Source organism: Streptopelia decaocto, assembly GCF_964273445.1.
Source record: "Streptopelia decaocto genome assembly, chromosome: 10".
In the NCBI taxonomy this organism is placed as follows: domain Eukaryota; kingdom Metazoa; phylum Chordata; class Aves; order Columbiformes; family Columbidae; genus Streptopelia; species Streptopelia decaocto.
Window position 1 is genome coordinate 1,556,392 of NC_138665.1, and position 16,864 is coordinate 1,573,255.

At 48.7% G+C, this 16,864-nt stretch overlaps 1 protein-coding gene across 1 annotated transcript in view; it reads right to left on the minus strand.

Moving 5' to 3' along the window:
* ZNF185 (zinc finger protein 185 with LIM domain) overlaps window positions 1-3,199 on the minus strand; it is a gene marked incomplete at its 5' end in the record, with an annotated part of 36,965 nt that extends 33,766 nt beyond the window's left edge. Inside the window, 2 exons of the mRNA XM_082061695.1 lie at window positions 499-637; window positions 3,175-3,199. Coding sequence (XP_081917821.1) covers window positions 499-637; window positions 3,175-3,199 — 164 coding nt within the window. The remainder of the gene's footprint in view (window positions 1-498; window positions 638-3,174) is intronic.
* Window positions 3,200-16,864: the final 13,665 nt, after the last annotated feature.

The window sequence follows — 16,864 nt, forward strand, 5'->3', positions numbered from 1 at the left end:
TTTCAGAGAGAGTTGCTAAGAGAGGACTGATTTAGGCTTGGTTTTGTTACTAATTAAAGAGAAGCTGGTGCAGATTGTGGTGTTCCCTGGCTCAGGGGTGGGTGTGTGACACAGCCCTGTGAGCTGCAGGGGGAGATGCAGACCTGGATGTTTTACCCCTTAAACTTCCTCCCACCAAGATCTGCCCCTTCGTTTGTCACTCCAGAGATGGAGAAACACAATCTGGCTTCAAAATATCTTTGTAGCTTTCCTGAGGCTTCAGATCTGCCTGTGCAGCTGGATTCACAGCCCCCAGGAAGGGCCACTTCTCAGAGCTTGTCCCCAGCCTGCTTTTATATAATAAAGAAACAGGAGCACTGCTTTCCTTTGGCAGTATCTTTTCCTGGCACCGTACAGACCCCAGAACATCCTAGCACCACATGTGCTTGTTTTGCAGCCTGGAGAACAGTGTACACAGGGAAGGGGGGAAGAAGAGCGTTCCTTGGTGGCCACACTTACAGCGGGCTGCTCTTCTTCTCGTCCTCAGAGTCTGAGTTATGGTGGTGGATCCAGCTCTTATCTCCTTTCAGGGTGGTGCGAACCTTCATCTGCTTAATGATCCTCCTGCGGTCTTCATCCGTGGGTGGAATGACACCTCCTAGGAGAGGGAAAGGAAGGAGAGAGGAGACGATGGGCTGCTGAGAAAGGGTGAGAATTCGCAGTGTCAGCGGGTGGATCTCAGAGAGCAGGGGGCACCTGGTCTCCTTTCCATCAGAGATTCAAACACGGAATGAGCCTTCTGATGAAAGATGGGAAGAAGCTGTCATCCAAACTTCAGGATCAATTTACTCTGATAACCCCTCTACAGAGATTTGTACATTTTTTTCTTTCCTGTCAGAATGCTGTTTAATGAGTATTTTTCTCTCAGGAAGACCAAAGACATTCAGTGGGTGGCCTGATCTCATATTTACAGAGCCATGAGTTTCCTCTGGTATTTCCCATCACATCAGCTCTAGCGTAAGGCTTTTCTGGTTTGTGGGAGAGGATGATTCATCTGGAGCATGAAGCTGAGCCCAGAGTTGGGGGTTAGAAGTAAGGCATGCCAGCTTTCTCTGGTGGCTTGTCAGAGTTGGAGGAGACACATCCTTTGGTTCCTTATTTCTATTCCAAAGTTCTGTTTCAAAACCATATTCTCAAACCATGTCTCCCTAACGAGGCGGTTCTGGCTCAAATCTGGAAAAGTCCTGTCCTGTATGGTCTCTCTTTTGCTGTCCTATGGCAGCTCTGCCACCATCCTCGTTCTGCTCCTTATCTCTGGTTGAGGTGATGAAACACAACTGCATTCTCTGGTTGAGAAGCCAGGAATGGCCACTTAAAACATCAAATTAAAATGTGGGAAATTGCAGAGGGTCACGGATTAATGGGGAAGAGTATTAAAGCTGAAAATATTGGGAGTGGGCAGGGGTGGGGATGGGAGGCTGGGGAAAGGGGAACAGTCTCTCACAATGGAAGAAAATGTGCTGGTGACTGATGTGAAGGGTTCTGGTCATCCTTGAGTATCAAAATCTTACTGGATCAAATTGATTGTAGCTGGATATTATTTAAAAATTTTTTTAAAAAGGCATTTTTACTGGGAAATTCTCCATTCAGCATTTTTCTAGGTGTTCCTGCTCCGGCAGGGGGATTGGACTGGATGATCTTTCGAGGTCCCTTCCAATCATTCTAACGTTCTGTGATGCTGTGTGAAATAGCTCTTCTCCCATGGGGAAATTTTAAGATGAAGACCAGATAAGGAAATCTTTTCTATGTACTTCTGACTATTTTCCATCTTTTGCCATTTTGGAAATGACTGGTAAAGACTGAAAACATCAAGACCGCTCTCCTCATCACACTTGGACCAACACAGCTCCTGGGTTTAGCAACATCAACAAGTTATTGCAGCTTTACAACATCTTATCATCCGAGCCAAGAGAACTGCCTGCTCACACATTCAGAGCCTGTGGCAAACATGAAATAATCCAATTTAGCTACCAGGAAAGGAGGGTCAGCTAAGTCTCTATATCTTGTGCTTGTGATGGACTAGAAGGCAGCCCAGAAATAGTTGTCACCGAGTAGCTGACCTGCAGTAAATTCATTGATCTCTGAAACGCAGTCACGTGTTTCAAATATATGTTATGTAGCAGAGGTAGGATTTTAAATTTTTTTAAACAACTGGTCATATTGGATCGTCTCTAAGGAAAACACAGCTATAGCAATGAAGAGCATGTCCTTCCTCACATGGAATTAGCAGTTAAAAGGCACAGTTAATGCAGGGCCATGTGTATGTCAGGGAGCAAGTTTAGGGACTAGCAGTAACGCTCTTCATGGGGAGCACCTGGAAAGAGAAGGGCTGCTTCTCTTAGTACTGAAATAAAGAATTAAATCCACTGCCTAATGGATGAATAAGGCATTTCCACTCTTCTCCGCATCACTCTTTCAGGTTACCTATGGATTTGGAAGCACCATCCTATCTGTTCACATCTGAAGTTCCTGTGAGCATCCACTGCTTAAAAACTAAACCTTAGAATCCGCCACAGATTTCTACAGCTTGGGCTTGTTCCTGGGACAACTCAGAGCAACTTGTAGCTCCAGTATGATGTTTTCCACACTTCTTTGATAATAAGACATGATTAGGAGTTTATTAATAAAAAAGGCAGACTTCTTTTTACTGTATGGACATTGCACACTGCACAGGGGTGGTCTCCAGCCCACAGATTTTTGGGGTTTATCTCTAGAAGAGAAAACAAGAGGGTGTGGGTAAGACAGAGGTACAGGGAAGCCACCCTGGTCAGCTGCTACGCTGGCTGCTGGTTGCTGTTGTACTTTCAGTAGACGTTTCAAAGACAGAGAATTTTAAGGAGGGTCTCGAAAAGATAATAATATGGGAGTTTATTAGGCTTGAGCTCATCTCAAAACCTCAGACAGGCTACACGCTCTCCATACCTTCATGGATACTGAAATTACAGCCAAATGCACCTAATTTTGGAGCTGCAGGTTGGAGAGGGTGCCAGAGAAGGAAGAGGTGTCCTCTACCCTTGGACACACTGCACTAGGGGAGTTGAGCAGACGTTAGAGCAGATACAACTGAGCAAGGAGGGCAAAGGAAAGCCACGACAGCAGACAGATCCCCAGCAGCTTGGGATGGAAAGGAATTACCTTTACTGACACCCAGGGACAACATGGTTCTCAGAAGCACCTTCCCCTTCAGTTATTGTTCGGAGACAACAAACCCCTGGAAGAAACGAAAAAGCAAAAAAGCAGATTAGTACTTCTGATATAAAGAACTTTGAAGTTATGTGGAAGCGAGACCATCACAACAGTGTCACAGCCACAGAGCCTGGAGGGTGGGGAGACTGCAGCATGTACACCAGAGCTGTGATTTCTCCCCTCGCCGTGTACCTTCTGTGTCAAGGAGAGGAAAACTCAAAAGGGTGTGTTCCCCATACTACCGAGTCTTCAGATTGGCTGTGACAGATCCATCCTTCCAGGTCTGGGAGGAAATGGTGGAAACCTTAGCAAAAGTGCCCAGAGCCACTCAGGTGGGACAGACCTGGGATCTGTGTAAATCAGAGCAGCTGAGGCTGCTTGGGTGAACCTCAGTGGTTTTGTTAAGCGGGAGTAGAACATAAAGACTCTTGAGAAATTTCAGTTGGCAGAGACATTGGTTATTCCCCCAAGACACAGCAGAGAATGTCTACTGCCTGTCTCAGAAGAATAAGTTAGTTCTTGCTTCTCAAGGCAGACGGGCCCCTTCTTCAAATGACCACGGTAAAGCAGCAAGGAGAAACTCCTGGGTGTGCAACTTTGGAGATGATCTGAGATGAGGGATTTGCAGAGTGTTGGTTGTTTGGTGATGTAGTTGAATCAAAACCAACCACAAACTAAAAGTCAGGAAAAGAAATCCATTGTTTCAGATTCTGCCAAGACTTTTTTATATATACATAATTTGTAAACAAACGAACAAACAAAAGAAAGCAAAACCCCTCAAAATGGATCCAGCACCTGATGGATTCAGCATCTGATGACATTTTTATCAGAAGTGTTTATTTTTTCACTACAGTTTTTCAGGTATGTGGGATGAGAAAATCAAGGCTGGCTTTTACAACCCTCCGTTCTTTCCTTGCCAAAACTATCTGCTGAACCTGGATTCTTCAGTGACTATGCTGTTCATTAATAAAACCACCCAACCCTATTTGGGAGTCTGTGAATCTAAAATTAGGTTGTTATTATCTGCTGGTGGGCTTGTCCCTGCAATACTGCTGTGAAGCCACACGCCCATTGGGAATGCCGAGCACTGATCTCACAGCGTCGCTTCTTGGCAAAGCCCTTGGCTTGTCTCAGCTGAAGATCCACCTATTGTGTATCCGCTCCTCCGGTTTGCACCGAGGTTGTGAGCAAGCTCTCTGCTATTACCCCAAGTCTCCCTCTTCCTTTTGCAAACGCTCACAAACATTAATTCAGCTTTCACCATCAGCAGACAGCCCACCTCTTTCCTCCTCCTTCCCAGATCCCCCTTCCCATGCGAATTCACTGCTATTTAGAGAGAAATGAAAAGGGTAGTGTTGTCCCAGATCCCCAAGTATTTACAAGCTCTTTGTGGGTATCTTTATACTAAAGGTGGGAGCCGCGGCTGTAGCCTGCAGGAGCACAGCTGACAGACCTGGAATCTGGCAACTTTGGGTTGAAAAGAAATCACAGCACCTTGGACCTGCACGCAGAGAAGCCATGCGGCTTCATTACCTACAGAATCTGAGCGAGGCGGGTTCGGACCACAGCCACCTTGCTAACTGCAATTCAGAGGGGCACATGATGCCCCCCAACTTCTTAAATTCTTTCCTATTCCAGGACAAAATAAAGCTGAAGCAAGCAGAGGATGAGAAGAGGTGGAAAGGAACTACCCCAAGAGTTTGGTACAGCCCTGATCCAGGGCAAATGGGACATGGGACACGGTTTAGTGCTAGATTTAGGGTACGGTTGGACTTGATGATCTTGATGGTCTCTTCCAACCAAAATGCTTCTATGATTCTACAAAATCAGGAGCAGAAGTAGGTACAGGCTACACACTGTCATATAACAGAGATATTTAGAAGCTGGAGAGCTGTTACCTATCTAGCAGCGTAACTGAGAGGTGATTAACCTCCCAGCACAGACCTTTTAGAGGCATAAGCAGAGGTTTAGGAATGCGTAGGAAAGATTCTCGGGCAGGTCTGGAGCTCATGGAGGTGCAGGACTGAACTCTGCTCCCGGTCACGCACCACAGATCTGCCTGGCACATACCGCGGGCACCTGCAAGAGCCAGTCCATCACCGCAGGGACCGTGACAGCACCGCACGCCAGCCCTGCAAGAAACTACATCACTGTGTATTGCTGATGCAGAAACTGCACTTCTTACTCGTGCAGTTCCCCTAACAAATGCACCCAAAAGGAAGGGAAGCCATGAAGGGTGGCACTCAGCATGTGTATAAAAATGTGGCAGAACCTACATGTTGGCCAAGTCTTTTCCTCTGGCGCTGCCTTCTCTCTAACCGGCCCACATCGCCCTGGGAGGGACCGCAGCAAACACCGGCGAACTCCACTGATATTTCTGGCTTGACAAACAGGCACTGGAACACGCTGGTGCTGCTCGCTGGGCTTGGCTTTAGGGGACTGGGAAATGTTTTCCGCCAGCTGTTTTTTCTAGTGATGAATCATGCTCCGGGCCTGGCTGCTGCAGCTCTGGATGTTGTACCTATCTAGTGGGAACAAGAAGGACGTCTCGACTGGCAGAAACTTCTGGGGTTGGAGCTGCTGTTCTCTGCCCCACACCAGAACAAAGGAGTCCACAGAATCACACAGAGGCACCCAGCACCCAGGTCACCATCCCTGCTCCTCGTTTTACACAAAGAACCCTGAGACAACAACTCCAACATTTCAACAAGAACTGAGACATTTTAAGCGTCAGCCGTCAAAAGCAATTAAACATGAAAGGTCGTATTTTGCACACAAGCAGGTCGCTTTTTCCTTTCAGATGATTCAGCTCTGGCACTGGCAATTACTGGAACAAGGAGTCCTGATGGTCACACAGAATCCCAGAATGTCAGGGGTTGGAAGGGACCTGGAAAGCTCATCCAGTGCAATCCCCCCATGGAGCAGGAACACCCAGATGAGGTTACACAGGAAGGTGTCCAGGCGGGTTGGAATGTCTGCACAGAAGGAGACTCCACAACCTCCCTGGGCAGCCTGGGCCAGGCTCTGCCACCCTCACTGGGAACAAGTTTCTTCTCATATTTAAATGGAACCTCTTGTGTTCCAGTTTGTACCCTTGTCCTGTCCCTGGTTGTCACCCAGAAGAGCCTGGCTCCATCCTCCTGACACTCCCCCTTTCCATATTGATCCCCAGGAATGAGTCCCCCCTCAGTCTCCTCTTGTCCAGCTCCAGAGCCCCAGCTCCCTCAGCCTTTCCTCACACGGGAGATGCTCCACTCCCTTCAGCATCTTGGTGGCTGCGCTGGACTCTCTCCAGCAGTTCCCTGTCCTGCTGGAACTGAGGGGCCACAACTGGACACAATATTCCAGGTGTGGTCTCCCCAGGGCAGAGTAGAGGGGCAGGAGAACCTCTCTGACCTACTGACCACCCCCTTCTAACCCACCCCAGGTACCATTGGCCTTCCTGGCCACAAGGGCACAGTGCTGGCTCATGGTCATCCTGCTGTCCCCAGGGCCCCCAGGCTTCATCAGAGTGGGTAATATTTCTGGAGGTTTTAGGATCCAAAAGTAGCGTTCCACCTTGTGAGGGTCATTTAGTAACTGGGAGCATGGCCCATGAGTTTGGGAGCACCAAGGGATATCTGTGAATCTCTGGAGCTGCCTGTGGGCAAATTCTCCAGCTACACGCCACTGCAGCTATCCTTTCAGGACAAATTCTCAAAAAACCTCCAGGCCTGTAGCACCACAGAAATGCACACAACACTGAGATAAGCACGACAGCAAACCTTCCTCTTTTACTTGTAAAAGGTGGCCACCCCCCCAAAACCCCGGGGATCCTTATATCTCCAGTCACCAACAGGCAGGTCTCAGATTTTGAGGCACTGGATGAAAGACAAGCAGGTACAGCTGAATAATTTGTGACCTTTCGCGCTCCTGCCCTCCACACAGCCCCAAACCATTTCTGTCCCTCATTGTCCCACAGTCCTCTCTCCATCTCTCCACCACTGCAGAATCCCCTTTTCTCTTTTTTTTTAACCCTATCCACCCTGACTTCCCCAACTCTGTAATCACTTGTTTCCAAACACACAGGCACCTTGCTTACAAAATGAGGAGATCTCTGCTTCTCATGGAGACCAAAACCTCTTCTGCCTCAAACCACATCCATCCCTTCCCTCTTGTAGTTAGAAAATAAGCTCTTCTAGGCTGGACACACCTTTTTGTCCTCTATTTATTCATCACTTAATACAAAGTGCTTTTATTGTGTGACTAGGAACATCTCTGTTAGAAGGACATACAGTCAGCCACCAAGTCACTCTGCTTTAGATACCAAACAGAGCTGTTCAGGAATATGTATTTTCTTTCAAATACTCACTATAAAGATAAAATCCAAGACAAAAAAATCCATTTAAAAAAAATCCCTATTCCCTCCCTATTTATACAGAAGATTTTCCTTCAGAAGCCCAGTGGGAGCCCTTTGGAGCCAACTACCTCCTATTACGTGTCTGCACACCACCAATGCAACAGGCCCTTGATCCTAATTGGCACCATTGGAAGCCATCGTTATGTAAATGAGCAATAATCCTTCTTCACTTCCTGATCCGAACAGTTATCACGGGCTCTGTCGCACCATTAAGCATTGCTGGGTTTACTCCGAAACGGCAGCGCTTTGAAGGACCATTCCCTTAACACACTTTCCCTGGACAACCCTACAGAGCTGCCTCAGGCCTGATGTTTACAAAGTGTGATCTTGAAATTAATACAAGATTGGCTCACAAAACACCAGCTCAGAGAGGTGATCCCCCTCTGAGAAGTCCCAGCAAGTCAGGAGTTGCACCAGGCAGATACCCATTTATCTCTTGAGCTGCTGAGCAGCGTGAGGCTGCGCGTGCACCACGGGGCTTCACAGAATCCCAGAATGTCAGGGGTTGGGAGGGACCAGGAAAGCTCATCCAGTGCAATCCCCCCATGGAGCAGGAACACCCAGATGAGGTTACACAGGAAGGTGTCCAGGCGGGTTGGAATGTCTGCACAGAAGGAGACTCCACAACCTCCATGGGCAGCCTGGGCCAGGCTCTGCCACTCTCACCATGAACAAGTTTCTCCTCGTATTTAAGTGCAACCTCCTGTGTTCCAGTTTGCACCCGTTGCCCCTTGTCCTGTCACTGGTTGTCACCCAGAAGAGCCTGGCTCCATCCTCCTGACACTCCCCCTTTCCATATTGATCCCCATGAATGAGTCCCCCCTCAGTCTCCTCTTGTCCAGCTCCAGAGCCCCAGCTCCCTCAGCCTTTCCTCACACGGGAGATGCTCCACGCCCTTCAGCATCTTTGTTGCCCTGTGCTGGACTTCCCAGGTCTGCTCCTGCCGTGCCCTGACTCTGTACTGGGGCAAAATCAGCACAAGCACTATACTCTTTCGCAGTTATATTCCTTCCCAGTTATACACCGATTTCCACATGGACAGAGCCCTGGCACTTGGGCAGACAGGCAGCTGTGGTGTACAGCGGTTGGGATCTTACCTGGGCAGTGAGAGAGACATGACCGACATGAACTTGTGAGCGTGACATGCTAAAAAGACATCAAAAAATGAATTAAAAAAAACACCTAGAGTGACCACAGTGCCAAAACCTGCCTATCAGACTGACTTCTTCCTCAGGAGGGTCCGCTGGGCATTGCTATAGGCAGTACTGAAGACACAGGTACATCCACCCATGATCTGCCTGTCAAATGCAAAGTCTATGGAAAATATCTAGGTAGCACGAAGGACAGAATTCACTTCCTCCTGCACCTTCTCACAGGCTTCTCCTGAGCCACAATAATTTAGTTTTCATCTGTTTTAAAAGGTCTGTGACTCATAGAGCCACGTGTGCTGTCCATGCAGGGCACAACAAGGTGCAAATTCAAATATAACCTCTAATACCTTCACAACAGTTCACAGTAACCTCTGTGGGGCACAAATACCCCAGCACAGGCAGAGCACAGACACCTAGACCAAGAATGTATATGCTGGATCCTTTCTGTGGCTTAATCCATAGTTAGGCATAAATACATTATACTTTTTCTATTCTACATACTTCCTTTTCCTTTGGACTCATCAGAGTCACTGCAGGTTGGGATTTCTGCACACACAGCTCTGAATGGATGTTTCAAATGGTACACAACACTGGCACTTGTGTTTTTCCAGCAAGCCTTAAGAATAATATTTGGAGAGAGTTTTGGTTTTGTTGATTTTTCTCCAAAAATGAAAGAAAAAAATTAGACTGGCAAATATGTGCCAATTTCACCACACTTTTTACCTTGAAACAAAATGAAGATGTGCTTTTCTTGCAGGAGTTTCTCTGTGAGAAACCTGTTGCTGGGAACACTAAGGGAATGAGGGGAACCTCTAAGAGCTGTCCCAGAAAGCCACAAGCCCAGTGGCGTGGGACCCAGGGGTTATTAACACCCACAGCCACAAGGAACAAACCCCAAACCTGGAGAGCAAACGCACCTCACTGCAAAAGATGCCTCATAGGCTGAATCAAGCCAGCTACTGAATTTCTGAATAAATAACTTCACAAAAGCTCATCTGTGTAACAAGGTTTAATGGGTGGTAATAGAATCAAATTTCTTCTGTTTCCCAGGATCAATGCCTGCAGGAGTTTCCATCTTCTCATCCTTAAAACCCGCAGGGTCCTGCGCACAGCCTGCAAGAACAAGCCCTTACTGAAAATAAGTCTGGAAAGGCGACAGCCAGGATGTTTAGTCCCCAAGAAGTGAAGGTGTATCCATAAGAAATCATAGAATCACAGAATCATTTTGGTTGGAAGAGACCCTCAGGATCATCGAGTCCAACCATAACCTCACTCTGGCACTAAACCATGTCCCTAAGAACCTCATCTAAATGCCTTTTAAACCCCCCCAGGGATGGTGACTCCACCACTGCCCTGGGCAGCCTGTTCCAATGCCCGACAGACCTTTCTGGGAAGAATTTTTTCCAAATATCCAATCTAACCCCGCCCCGGCACAACTTGAGGCCATTTCCTCTCATCCTATCACTTGCAACTTGGGAGAAGAGACCAAGACCGTCCATGCTACAACATCCTTTCAGGTAACTGCAGACAGCTATAAGGTCTCCCCTCAGCCTCCTTTGGTCCATGGTCCTACATGGGGGAGAAGTGACATGTGGGCCACTGGACAAAGCGATTTTTAAATTCATCTCCTCTCCCCAGGTTCTCATGAGCCCTTTATGAGTCAGGATCTGACCAGCTTCCAGGCAATTAAACCCGAATTGCCTCTCCCTCCCTGCGATAGCTGGTCTCAGGTATGTAGCACAGGTGGAGCTACGTGCCGGCTGTGCTAGAGAAGGTGAGGTTGATCATCTGAGTGATATTACTGGGAGAACCTCTGTTGATAAGTTGGGTTTTCCTTCTCTATCAGCTATGCAGGGCTGATTTCACGGAGTAGCAAGGATGAATTTGGCCTGGTTATGACAGCTTATAATTTCTTAATTCTGTAGAGCATTTTACAAGCCAGAGGGATCTCTGTGCCAGTCCCTCTCAGCCCCTCCTGCTTTGCTCTCCAGCCCTTCCCTATAAGTAGCATCAAGATATAGGAAACTGGCTGGCCGTCCCTAGGCAATATGAATACATGACAGCTATAGGTAGATATTTGAAATCATCTGTGATTTACAGTCCAACTCAGCCTCGTGTTTCTAGTACAACACAACCAGAACACTCTCACCGCAAGTTCCTCAGCCTATACACTGGCTGGTTGCAACTAGTGCTCTGCTTTCAAACAGCAGCCGCTGGGATGTCCCAGGCAACCAGAGACACATAAAAATGGGTGTCACGATGGCTAAATTCCTGCTGACAAAGCACCCAACATGAGCATCCAGCATAACAAATAAAAGTTCTGTCTGTGCAGGACTGAAATCCTATTAGATTGTGTTCATTTGCATGCTTCATATGGAGCTGCCAGCTGAATCTGTGCTAACTACTGATCCAAAAGCCCTGATTTTGAAAGGCACCACCAAGACCCTTGACCAAACATGGTCCTCAAAATCACATGCAGGTCCATGTCTGGGAATGCCTGGGGTGCATGAGCAGCTTTGCTACAGAGCTAGACAGACAGAGCCCGCACTTTGGGGTCAATCTGCAGAGTGCAGGCAGGATGGGCACAGCGTCTGCCACTAACTACACTGAAGGCACTAACTCCAAAGAGCCTCATCACGTGAATGAAAGCAATTACAAGCTATTTAATAAGGAAAGGGGAGCTGAAACCTTTTCTAGATTCCAATCTTCAGGGTGCGCCTGTCTGCAGGCAGGCAGCCAGCTCAGCTGGGCGCTGCAGTGTCCCCTGCCCCGCCTCGGGCATTTCAATCCCCTTTGAATTGTTAAGGCAGCTCCCAGGTTTGGCACTGCTGCCCATGGCTAGAGACTCTGCGTCTCAGCAGCGCTTCAGAGAGCAGCTCCGGGTGAAAACCCTCACCCCGCCAGGCGAGCCAGCGGCTGTGCTACCTGAAACGAGCTGACAAGCCCAGTTTGGCTGCCTGGGAGCAGGTGACATCCCCACACAACCACAACGGTGGGCACCATCCTCGGTGGTGCCAGCAAAGGAGCCGAGAGGTGACTCAGGCACCACAAACTCCATCACCCTTCGTAGGGAGCGATCCCTATGGATTACAGCCCGTGGGCTGAAGCGGGGAGTCACTACAGCCATCTCCGTGTCTGTCCCCATGGTCACTGCTGTCCCCACGGCCATGGAAGATGCAGCTGGTAGAGGGATCGGATTATATGTCCTTGCCCACTCATACAGCCCTCTGTGAAGGAGCTGATGTAGAGCCAGACCAGCACTCTGCTAATGAATTCTCCAAGTGCTTGCAATCAGCAGCCCATCACTTCATTGGGAATGATTCTGCTTTCCATGTAAGCCACTTAAAAAGATGTAATTATACCCCAGGAGATGAAACACTTACTATTCTTTAAAAGCTGACTGCAGCTCCTATTACCTGCAAACGCACAGAAAAGAAAAAAACTTGCCAGCCATCCTCCTTTTTGATGGCTCAACTGGAACTTTAAAATGTTAATAACAATTTTTTAGCCTGCTGTTGTCAGGAGTTTGTAGGGCACTTGCGGTAATAGCCTCTTTGCGCCTAATAGCCACCCTGCCCTCCGTTCATTTTGGTGATGAGCTGGACCTGACGTTGGACCTAGTTCTGAGGACTAAATGAATGCCCTGGGAAAGGAAGCAGAGCTGCTTTGATCCCATAAATACTGTTTTCCTGGGGAGCGCCAAAGGGCACCTTTAGGCTCCTGTCCACACAGCCCAGGCCAGCCACTGAGTTCATGTTACAGCCACTCTGTTCCCGGTGCCTCCTTCCCCGCACTCAGGACGGGATCTCCCTTCGATGTCCGGGGCACCGGGCTCACCCTACAGTGCACGGGGAGATGCTCTGTGCCAGGAAACCCTGCATCAGACCCTTTCTGGACGGGCACCGCACAGCTGACCCAGGCACTGCTGCCTTTCCCGCTCTGTGCAGCAGGGACTTAAACTCTTGGCGCTTCAACAAAAAGGGCATTAACAGACAACAAACTGTGTCCTGAACTTTCCTTCAGCCCAAAGTCCTGTGCACAGTGACGCAGCTCTGGGCTCCGCCGCCTGCTATTGTAGCAGCGACCACCCGTGCTATCACACTGCTCCTCCTGTTCTTGGTAAAAGCACAAAACTCATTTGACCGGGTGGGAACTTGTGTCCTAATGAAGGCCTTGGCCAGTGACCTGAGTGCTGGCCCTCAGTCACAAACACAGCTGAGGTCAGTCATGAGGAAGAATATCCTGGTCTAACAATAATTGGTGCCTGTTCTGACCTTCACAGTCCTCAAATTAAAATGTATTTGAATGCCTGCAAATGGTTTCAACCTTCTTCATCTGAGCCTCCTAAACTCTGCTGAGAATTTTGTCATCTAGACTCAAATCAGGGTCCAAGTCCCTACTCTCCAGACCTTATGGTGAAAGGTGAGACCTTGGTTTAACACTCAGCAGATCAAGCCCAACTTTTACAAACCCACAGGAAGGAAAGCCAGGGAGGAGAAGCTTCTCCACGTAGGTTACATGCAGCACAAGATAGCCTGCCCCAAAAAGGCCATATTCAGGTTGTAGGAATGCTAATCCAGATCTGTGCGCTGTCAGACTGCCCTCCAGTGATCTGGATTAGGCGTGGGTGCATCCTTGCATTTCTCTTGCATTAGCCAGAGCACACAATGCAGACGTTGTGCCCATGTTGTGCTTTTATGTCAGCTGTTACCTGATCTGCTGTGAAGCGAGAGCAGCATGGATAGACTGTACCTGATCTAGCATAAACCCTGCCAGGACAAAGTTAACCCTTGAAATCCATTTCAGTAAGGAAAGGAAATTTATGCTGGATCAGCGCTTTGTGCCCAGTCGCTGTGACAATTTTGAGCCAGCGTTCTTAAAACTAGATTTATTTCACCTTTGAACTCCGACTTGAACGATGTCCTGCGCCTGGGAAGGATGGACACTTCCGTCCCACTGCCTGCACATGGGGAAGTGAGCAGCACCAGGGAATACACTTGAGGCTTCTCTCTGTGAACTCACAACCTGCAATTTAGGGTCTCATCCCACCTTGTGCACGCAGGTGGCTGAATGCGTTTGAAGCGGGAGGTTGTCAGACTCTGAAAGGCCAGACTCACAGCCTGGGGCACACTCTGGGACATGGGCTGAGCCTCAATGGAAAATAACAGGTATTGTCCTCATCTTGGCTCATAGTGTCCCGATATTGGCTCAGTGTTAGGAGCGACTGAATGGCTGGGAGCTTTCAAATGGAGATTAACTCACACGTAACCACCCCTGAGCAGCGGAAAGGTTTATAATGCTAAACCCCAACGGAATGGGCATCCAAACAGGCAGGGTGATGAGTCCTCATGTTTTAGACAACACTTATCTTCTCGGAAGGACCAGCTTTTTACTCTTGCCTTCCCCCTTTTCCATGCAGTAGCTATTTAACACTGACACAGTTACACATTTGGTGATGTTTTAGAAGCACCGGGAGATTTCGAAAGTCAAGCTCGCGAACGATCAGGAATGCAATAGTTGAAGCAGACCAGGCAAACTTAACTCAACCCTTCCAGCCTCGTGCAACACCATAGCTCATCACTGCCCTGTTCGGTGCGTGCAGAGATGCTCTAAGGAGAAGCCAGGCTACAAGAGGCTCTTTTCACCACAAACCCCTGCTAGAGGTGTTTGAGGAGTCAGCTGGAGAGGACGGGCGGTTACTCCGCTTCAGGTGACATTTTGTGCCTTTGCCATGATGCTAGTCAAGTAATTTAAACTGCATCACTGTCACCAAACTGTGCATCCATTTTTTTCAGGGTGTGCAACACAATATGAATACGAACAACAGAAGCATCAAGCCCTTGCAGCTGCAGCAAAGCTGTGCAGGATCTCTGGGAAGAGCCTCAGCCCAGCACCACGGCTCCTCAGGATCCTGGTCCCCACTGCCTGGGGACACTGAACGCCTCTTCTTCCCCGAGCAGGGGGAAAAGAGAGTTGAAAACCAGCGACTGCCATGGGGAAACCTGCACAGAACTCACTAACATCAGCAACACGTTTCAGCCGTGTCCTAGACAACATCTATGAAGCTAAAAATGCACAATTGTAATTTCTTTTCATTCACTTGCAACCACATACCCCACAAAAGCGAAATTTCAGTCCAACCAGATGAAGCTGGCAAAGACGTGGGCTATTAAAGTCAGGAAAATGTGGCATAAACTTAATTAGAGTAGCACGCAAACCGGCCTATCCCGAGATCATCTTGAGGCTCTGTTGTGCTGGGAGCTACACAGCTTGACCACCCCCAAACACAAAAACTGTTACTGCCAAAAATTACTACATCATTTTTCACTATACTGGGTATACAGTTCATTACTCTAATTACAAGGCATTAATTCCTAATTGCTCAACTAATTTCTGTATTTGAAAAGGAAGGATGTAAAGGATGTTTACCGCACTCACATGCCATTGACCTTAAGCCTTGATGTCTAAAGATGAAAGCAAGAAGGAAGGACAAAAATTGTTTTGCTTTCAAAGGCCAAGCTTAGCATTTGCATCACAGACCCACAAACAGAGCAGGACAGAAAATCTCACTGAAGCTTCATGACGTCGTAAAGTTTTGCCGAGAAAAGCCAATGGTTTTACAAAAGAAAACTAAAATCTGTCATTTGTGGAAATTTGGACTTCCGATCGAAACATGATAAATTTGGGGGAACAAATTTAATGCTTTTTCTTTGGCTGGATGGCTCAAATAAATAAGCCTAAGAACAGTGTCCTGATCAGTCTGATGAGGGAGGAAAGCTCTGCTCCCCAGCTTGTGGTGGAACAACCTGTCCAGCTGAACCCAGCTCGTCCTCCTGTTTGGGACCTGTCCTGGAGCAGCCAAGGGCTGAGCAGAGGGGTGGGGACGGGGAAATGGAAAAGACATTCACCGAGCTTGGAGGCAGGATGAAGCAAGGACTGAGGGAGGTGCTCGTCACCTCTGTACCAGCTTTACCACTCCCATCCCTTCATTTCCAGGGTCCTGATTTCATACAAATTCAGAGAGAAACAAAACAAGGCAGAGCAGGAGAGAGAGGAAAATCTCTGTCTCCAGCCCTGGCCATCCCACACAGGTCCTGGGTTGGAGAGGCAGAACGTGGTGCAGCTTATCCCAAGCCTCCAAGGGTCAGAGGCTCCAATTTTACCCCTGTTGTCCAGACTCTGTTCACTCCTGCCCACACAGACTTTTCCCCAGTTACCTTGCTGCCCTGCCCCCTGCTTTACCCAGTAAATTAAGAGGGGGACAGATTTTAGAAAGATGGGGCGATGGGCAGGGAGGGAACTCAGTCATCAGCCAGGGGCAAGCAAAGACCCGTACCTAAACCTCCCTTCTCCTGCCTCATTTGTGCACTGGTACTAACACCATCCCTGCGGTACTCAAGTACCATTTCAGATCCACGCTTTGGTCCAACACCCTTCAGAAAAGAGCTTCATTTCCACATGCAGGAGGAGGATTTAAGGTATCAAGTCTCCCTCATCCCCACCAGAGCCCCACACCAGCAGGTTAGGGAAGGACAGCTCTCCTCTTCCTCCTCCCCCCAAGACAGAGGGAGCAGGTGAAGCAGGGGGGACGCAGTCCCCCAGCTACCCTCCCCAAGGCACAGAGCACCAAACCCCTGCCCAGCCCTACCTGTGGAGGCTCCTCAGCTGTGGCTTCCCCAAAAAATACCAACGTGGAGCAGCCTGCCAGCTATCTCCCAGCGCTTCTGCCCTCCAAGGGCTCACAGCGGTACCTCCGCTTCTCCCTGGCAGCAAAGGTGGCTGTGGGCGAGGCTGAGCGCTTACCTGAGAGGGCTGGCTCCTGGAAGCCAAGCCTTGTTTTGAGGAGGAGACTTGGGTGTGTTCTGCCCTTCAGGGGAATCAAACAGGTTTCTCCATTTGGACTGCACGGCCTCCCCTCCCTGTAAGCTCTCCTCTGCATTCCTCGCATTCTCCAGCACATACGGTGTTCCCCAGCCCCTGCTGCAGCGGGACAGCAAAGAGCAGCCCCCCAGCTCTCACCCCACAGAATTTCTTCTCAGACAGGCTTGTCCCACAGGAATGGGCATAGGCAACCCCTGCTACGCAGGTA